Below are 8,574 nucleotides of genomic sequence, written 5' to 3'. Positions count from 1 at the left end.
TGCAAGGTTGAGAACGATGCCATTTCCATATCCATCCATGTAAACAACAAAACGTAATTTTGTGAACGAGCATGTTCGCGGGATGTTTCTTGACAAAGTGACATCGCCAACTACGTTATGGCGTAGCATGCATAATACAGCATTTTTTTTTTGTGGCATTTTCGCATTTTCGTGTGAACGGGGATAGTTTTGACATGGCTGTTGTGTAAACATACCCTTAGTTACAAAATATATAACGTTAGTTAAGTTACTAACCCTCCAGTGAAGACTTTACGTTCCAATATAAACCTATAGGAAGCGCCCGCGCGATCACTTGCATATGCTGGCTAGTGGCTAACGCTAGCTTAACTATCAAGCTAACATTAATGAAAGTTAAAGACAAAAAAAATGCACGAAAATATGAAAATCAACCAGTTAATCACCTTAAAAATACACTCCAATCGGTCCCTCGACAGATCTCGGGCTGACATTGTCAACCTTTTTGCCCCGTGGTATAGGCTGAACTGCGGCGGGTACAGGTCATCCATCTTTAACGTTAACTTTGCATGCAGTGGCAATGACGCACAGATTGCGATGCAAACCATCTTAAAGGATTAGTTCACCTCAAAGTGAAAATTTCCTGATAATTTACTCACCCCAATAGCATTCTAGATGTCCATGTCTTTCTTTCTTCTGTGGAAAATAAATTAAGTTTTTTTGAGGAAAAGATTTCAGGATTTTTCTCAAAACAATGGAGTTCAATGGCAACCAGCATGTTGAAGTTCAAATCAATGCAGTTTCAAAGGGCTCTGCACGATCCCAGCTGAGGAATGGGGTCTTATCTAGCGAAAATATCGGCCATTTTCTAAAAATAAAATAAAAATGTATATACTTTTTAACTACAATTGTTTGTACAGGGCAAGATCAAGCTGAAGCACTACACGCATCCTGTGAATTATTAAAATAAATAAAGACTATAGAAAAATTCTTTCTTCACAGATAACAATTAATCAGTTTCTGTTTAGGAAAGTAACCAGGCGAGTGTGAGGAGACGGGGTGGTGGAGGGATGCTGAAAACTGTCGAGGAATATATAGGCCTCTACTCATGCTGAATAGCTAGACATGTTGATTACTGATTGTTGACAGCTGGTTGGAATGACATGATGATTGGATAGATCATTTGAACGTGTTCCTCCCGAACTTTGTTAATAAAACATAATTTATACACAACAGGTTATATATAAGTTTTAGAGGGTTTTTATTGTGAAACTCAACATCAGACAGTCCTGACATTGTGTGTGACACTCTGAGGTGATGTACTAAACCAAAGACTATAGATTTTGCAAGCAGTTTTTGAGATTTCTGGATTCCCCCATTCAAGTAGACAGGAGCCGGTCTTGGATGCCCGAAACTGAACAGAAGCAGGAGTATAAATACACACGGCTGAACAAATAAAAACAGCTGACAATAATCAGAAACAAAGTAATAAAGATTAAAAGAAAACTCAACAAAAAAACTAAACATAACCCTGACAATAATAATAAAATGATAAAGTGTGTAAATCAAATGACAGATACATACATGACTAATGATTATAAATTATTGATCTGAATATAAACTCAAAGAAAATAAAGCACAACACAGATGTAAGGTTAAAGTAACACGCACAGGTTTCTATTGAGATCCTTTGATCCTTCATTTACACAGGAATTAATCAACAAAGTGTGCGATTGATTCATTCTCTTGAATCTGTGTCTTAATTTCCTTGACTTTGACGTTTAGTTCCTGTTTTTCTTTTGTTGTTGCTTCTAACTCTATGTCTTCCTTAAACTCTGTAAATTCACTCTCCATTTGTCTTTTGAGACGGTCTTTGAATGTCTTAAATTCAGTTTTGAGTTCATCCAGACATGTTTGCAGGGAGTCTCATTGTGTCTCTCTTCTTCTGTCTCATGTTTCCTCTCTCTTCTCTGTTAGTATACTTGCCTGTTTTTTCTAGGTTTCTCTTGCTCTTTGCCTTGTTTCCACCACTCATCCTTAAACTTTCTCTCACTTTTATTATAATTATCGGGTATATTATATAAACTTCAAGAAAGCTCATCGTTTACTCAACCAATACAACTCTAGCGCACGACCCAAAGTTCAGCTGTAGTATTAATGTAATGAAGTGAAAGTAAGAGACTCTATAACATCTCACTGTCAATGTCATGATTACCTGTATGTCTCGGTCTTTATGGACTCTTATTTTGAATTTCTGTTGTCTTGTTGTGTCTGGTTTTCAGTTTTTGGCTCCTGTGTTGCCATTGCTGTCTTGTTAATTTCCATAGTAACCCTTGTTTGTAACCATGACAACTTATCACCATCACCCAATCCCTTGTTATCTAGTGTATTTAAACCCTCAGTCATCTTAGGTTCATTGTCTTATGTTAATGTTTTGTGCTGGTGTTGATTAAATATGTGTTCATGTCTTTCTGCATCAAGCCTCTTATCTTGGATTAGTCAAGCCAGTGTGTGAGAGTCACTGATTTATCATGCAGCTCAAAACATTATGGGTAGAATCTCTCTACAGTCTGTTCTGATTCATAAACACAGTTTCACTGATGATTTATAACCAACATTAAACCCAGGATAGAGCGGTTGAGTGAATGTGGTCTGGACTGTGTGTATGAGGCTCACTGTGTCAGAGATGCTGTAGAAGGACAGAGTTCCTGTACTGTGATCCACATACACTCTTACTCTACTGCTAATGGAATTTACAGGGAGTTTAGTCACTATATTATTGTGTATGAATGAGTAACTGGAGGAAGAGCAGATCAAACTCCAGGACTGATCATTATATCCAAACTCACACTCATAACCCCGTCCCTTCCTGCTGATGCTCTTATATGACACTGATATATACACATATTCTCCAGTCCACTCAATCTCCCAGTAACAGCGTCCATACACAATCTCTCTACACAACACCTGACACACATCAAATCTGTCTGGATGATCAGGATACGGCTGATCTGTGTCTGTGTAAGTAATCACTCTGTTCCTCTCAGACAGACTGAGGCGTTTATTCACTGTGTTCAGATCCAGAGTGAGCTGATGGGAATCTGATGGAGAGAAAACACATCAGAATCAGGATCAGTCTGATCTATTATTATAGCTGAACTCTTCATGTTCAATATATTAGCAGTGTCTCAGTACAGTTTACCAGATACAGTATGTGTGAGTGTGTAACACTTTATAATAGCTTTCACTAATAAATCATTAACAAACATTATATAATGCTTAATGTATCATTAGTTAATATATATATTCAATTAGCTAAAGTGCTTGTTCTTGTTTACAAATTAACTTATTACACATTACATAATGATTAACAGATTAAGTAAATTAAAATGCTTACAAATGTTATTAAACTTTCCATTCATGTGATCCTGCACTTCTTGAAAAATGCCATTAAACTTCAGTTCATATTAACTAATGCACTTTTTTACATTTACAAAATTACAAATGCAAAAAGGTGTTTGGTAGCTATGAGTGATGTGCTTACGAGTTATTGAATAATATGGTCAAATGAATAGTGTGTGAAGTGCTTTTATTAATTAAGCAAATTATTTTCACAATATTTTTAAATGTAAAAAGGAGCATTAGGCAATAAATGAACTGAAGTCAGGGATTAAAGCAAAAAAAAAAATAAGCATAACTTTAACAGAAGTTTTTATTTCTCAAATAATAAAAGCCAACAGAGCTTTTGCCGCAAAGTTAGCTAATATCACAAACTATATATAATATAATATCTGTTTTTAACCTAGCCATTATACCCTGGACATTATAATAATAATAATAATAATAATAAATTCAGTTTTAACCTGAGCATTATAATAAGAAATTATAATGCATGTTCTAACTCAACCTGTTAACACTGAACAGAAGAGGGAAACTAATATCAACAGCATCAGAACAAAAAGTGCATTTATGGTAGGGATGGGCATTTCAACCAAAAATAATATTCGATGATCGCTGGGAATTATTCGAAAAATCGCACCCCTCCCCCACATCCTCACCGGCAAAACGCGTTCATTCAAATTCCACTACGACATTCAATTTCTCTGTACTGTAGGCCTACGTGTTGTAGCCATTAAAGAAAACGTATTTAGTTTCATATGTATGTTTAAATAATATTACGTTTTTTTTTTTTTTTTTTTATTTCATCTATGTTGATTATATGAAAAGTGAACAGCATGAGTAAGATGGGCAATATATCGGGAGACATATGGAGTGGGTCAGGCATGATTTTGGCCACTTAAGTTTTGTTTTGTATAAACCCTTTCTTTAAAGTGAATTTCATTTTGTATAAATTGAATCTCAATTTTAATAGATTTTTCATCAAACAATTGCCTAGATTTAATAGATGAGAAGCAAATATAGCAGACAATATAATCAGGACATGCAAGGCACCGGCGCGATCACTTGCATTGCTCGTGAACTGGAGCACATCTCATAAATGAACCGAAACTCAGCGCATAGGCGCACAGGCATGAGAAATATATCTACAGAAAGCTTGAAATGTCTACTTTTAAACAAAACAATTCAAAACGAATAGTAACAGACTACTCTCTTATATAATCCGTATAAAATTTACATTTCTCTCTATAGGATGCGTTCACTACATTTGGACATTTTTGTGTAATTCTATTTATTAAATGTGAAGAATACTTTCCAAACCGTTACATATAATATTATAAATGTTGTGTTCAGATGTTCATGATATAAAAATATATGTATTAGAATAACTTTTAATATGGAGTGAACATGGAGCAGTTTTTCCGTGAGCGGGAATGGAAAACCTGGAGTGGACCCAGAGCGGAGTTATTATAGAACGCTTAGAGTGGAGAGAGCAACGTGCTTTCGCTCCACTCCAGGCTTTGATCACATCCCCCTCAGCAGGGTGAATACACCTCATCTTTCCTTAATTTAAGACCTATTCAAACTAAAATTAAGACATTTAATTTTAATACACTATTTTAGAAATGTAAGCCTATTTACAGACTTAAAATTATGAAAAGTGAATTTAAGACATTAAGGACAGACGGGAACCCTGCAATTGACGGAAATCCATTTAGCATTCAAATATACATTACCAAATAAGCTTTTAATTATTGTATAATTTCTTTTAAAATCATTTGTAGATTTTCAATCTTGATCATGTGAATTGAAAGTTTAATGGGCTTTGTAAACATTTAAATTTACATTAAATAATGATCTGTTAATCATTATATAAAGTTTAATAAGTTCATTAATAAACAATAACAAGCACATTATCTCATATATCTAGCCATGTGAATATATATTAACTAGTGATGTATTGAGCATTATATGTTTGTTAATGATTTACTAATGAAAGTTATTACAGTGTTACAATGTGAGTGTGTTTGTGTGTGGGGGAGTATGTGTGTGTGTGCGTGAGAGATTTTATTTTTAAAAAACAACTTTATTACATTATCAATTCGTATTTAACACCACAAAATATCAAAACACAACTCTCCTTCCACCACTGAACAAATAGCGTCATTATAACACCACTGTTGTATAAAAATTTCAACATCATTCATAGCTCTATAGTACCTAAAATCTATTTTAAGTCTAGACTTTACAAAAGCTTTAAAAATAGGCAAAAGCTCCTGACCATGTGTATTCTCAAATGTATTTCTCCTTGTAGTAAGTATTGCAAGTTTTGCCTGACCTACCAAAAAATTTATTAACTGCCATTTTACCTTTTGATTCTGACTATAGCCAGATCACAAAATAAAAGAACTTTGAGTATATACCTCTCCACATTTATAAATGCCTTGCTCAATATGTCAAACAATTGCATTAATCTTCCACATTCCAAATAGCAATGAAATACAGTCTCTGGTTATCCACAAAAAATACACTTAAAACTATTAAGAATTCTTTCTGTACCATTTGTAGGGGCATACACATTTATAAACGCCATCTTATACTTTTCAAAAGTAGCCCGTATTATCATAAGCCTGCCAGCTATTACCTCTTCCACCTGATATGAAACAGGCAAAAATCTTTTTGTAAATAAAACAGCCCCTTCTCCTCTATTAGAACTCATATGTGTTAACAACACTTCTCCCTCCCATTCCCTTTTCCAATCAATTGCATTCATGCAGTCACTATGAGTCTCCTGAACATTGTCTTGTGTCAGTGTATGTTTGGTTCCTGTTTTCCTTTGTTCTTTCCCGCCACTCCTTCGTTACTATGGTTACTGTCATTATCAGTTCAGTTGTGTCACCTGTTTAGTCAATCATCGTTATCTGTATCACCTGTGTTCTGTTAATCAGTTTCATCTGTGTTTCTATTTAAGTTCCGTAAGTATTTAAGTTAAGTATTGAATGACTATTTAAGTCATTCATATTTCTGATCTGTCTTTAGTGTGTTGCTACCTGTTCTGCTGTCATGTTTTATTACATTAAACTTTCGTTTTGGAATTATATCCTCGTCTCCGTCTGCCTTCCTGCAACCCACTGTGACATACATTACATCTATATTCTTTTGTTTTATTAGCTCATACAGCAACATCATTCTCTGAATATCTTGCACCATTTATATTAAGTGATCCCACCCTTACTGCACTCATTAGTAAAAGTGTAAGACACTGCCACAAAACATTCCTTAAAAAGAAGGAACACAAAGAATTGTTTCAATCATTTTGTTTGTAGTTCTTGTCTCAGTTTAGCAACACACTTTTTTTTGCCTGTAGATTTCTTGCACAGTGAATTGTTCAGTTCCTTCACCCCTCATTAGTGTTCCAACTGACTCAAACATTCTCCGATCAGAAAACTAATTCACAACCTGTAAAATATTCATTTTTTTAGTTTTTTTTTTTTTGCACAAAAGCCCTGATTTTCACAAATGAATAGTCAATCTTTTTTTCCTCTATTTTGCTGTCAATTGCCTCTATCTGAATCATCCACTGTGCTATGTTCACTTTCATTATGTTTGACATCACTGACACAATTCCTGGATTTTTGCATCTTATCTTAATCCTTTCCCTCTTAATAGAAGAGGTTTTGAAAACCTTCTTCATTCACTAATTCACTCTCCATTCCTTCTCCTTCTAGAACAGTCTCTACAGCCTCAACCACATCACTACATTCAACGTGCACTTCTCCCCCATCCCCATTCGTTCCTTCTATCTTCACTTCATTCACCTGTTCACCCACATTTTCTTTTGTTTTTTCACCTTCTGTCACATTATCCTGTACTGTTCTTCAACTACACCTCGACCACCACCATCCTCAGCAATTACAACATTAGTAGCATCAGTCTTCTCTGGACATGCACATCTTATATGCCCCCTTTGTCCGCATCCAAAACATTTAACTGTTTCAGATGATGCAAAAACAATATAGTCAAATCCATCCATCTCTAAAACTTACAAAATGTTTCAATAGAAGTGATTTACAGCCTAAGGGAATCTTTTTCATTTGAGAGACTATTTTTCCATACCTTGATAATTCTGCCAATAATAGATCATCCTTTATGAAATGGGGCACATTTGACAGTGTGATATTCCTTGCTGGCTGAACCAAAGGCATTACCAGGGTAAATAAAAGTATATTTTATTATTACCCCACTTTGAACCACACTATTCACTTTCTCTAGAGTATCGAGAAAGATAACGACAGCACTACTCATTCGTGACGCTGACATGATACTCTCATACCCGACAGCCTTTCCAACCGCCAGACTACACTCTTCAACTGAACAATTCATCACCGGCACAATCTTAACTCCATGACTGCGTGAGAGTCGCTCAAATGCTACTTTACCTTAAGCCGCCGTTCTCAACTGATAACCTCACAAAAAACTTTCTTTCTACACAACGACTCAAGCCTTAAAATTCCTTCCAAAAACATCTATAATCAAACAAAAAGAAATAAAGTTTTAGAGGAAAAAAGACAGAAACTCATTTCGCACCACACTCTCACGATCACGCTGCCTCCACCCACTCACTCGAGAGAGAGAGTGTGTGTGAGTTTGTGTGTTAATGAAAGCGTGTGTGTGTATGTGTGTGAGTGTCTGTATGTGTGAGAGTGGGAGTTTGTGTGTAAATTAATGTGTGTGTGTGTGTGTGTGTGTGCGTGTGTGTGTGCGTGTGTGTGTGTGTGTGTGTGTGTGAGAGAGAGAGAGTGTGAGGTTGTGTAAATGAAAGTGTGTGTGTGTGTGTGTGTGTGTGTGTGTGTGTGTGTGTGTGTGTGTGTGTGTGTGTGCGTGCGTATACATACACTTGTGTAGTCCTGCTGTAATCCTGATCTCTCCTCCATGATCCACACTACAAAACACACACAGTGTGAAAGTTAATCAGAAAACACTCACACACATAAACACACACACACACACACACACACACACACACACACACACAGATTTGTCTATATTAGTGACAGACACAGCATTGCAGGGCTATAAGATGATTAATCACAATATATTTTCAATTATGATTTCTAATTTCATCTGTAAGTTGCAGTTGGTGGTCAGTTTGTGCGTAAATGTATGTTTTTGACAAACTTTTTCACATTTGATGTGATT

General features: G+C 35.5%; 1 protein-coding gene across 2 annotated transcripts in view; it reads right to left on the bottom strand.

The window, feature by feature from the left end:
* Nucleotides 1-1,220: 1,220 nt before the first annotated feature.
* Nucleotides 1,221-8,574, bottom strand: part of LOC311080520 (protein NLRC3-like) — a 41,596-nt gene continuing 34,242 nt past the window's right edge. For both annotated transcript variants that reach the window (XM_084110508.1, XM_084110509.1), the window contains 2 exons: nt 8,271-8,317; nt 1,221-3,077 (listed from right to left, as the gene is read on the bottom strand). In XM_084110508.1, coding sequence (XP_083966634.1) covers nt 2,557-3,077; nt 8,271-8,317 — 568 coding nt within the window. In that variant the 3' untranslated portion in view covers nt 1,221-2,556. The remainder of the gene's footprint in view (nt 3,078-8,270; nt 8,318-8,574) is intronic.

Source organism: Abramis brama, assembly GCF_963993115.1.
Source record: "Abramis brama genome assembly, chromosome: 4".
In the NCBI taxonomy this organism is placed as follows: domain Eukaryota; kingdom Metazoa; phylum Chordata; class Actinopteri; order Cypriniformes; family Leuciscidae; genus Abramis; species Abramis brama.
The sequence above is the reverse complement of the archived record's forward strand: the minus strand, read 5'-3'. Positions and strand labels throughout refer to the sequence as shown.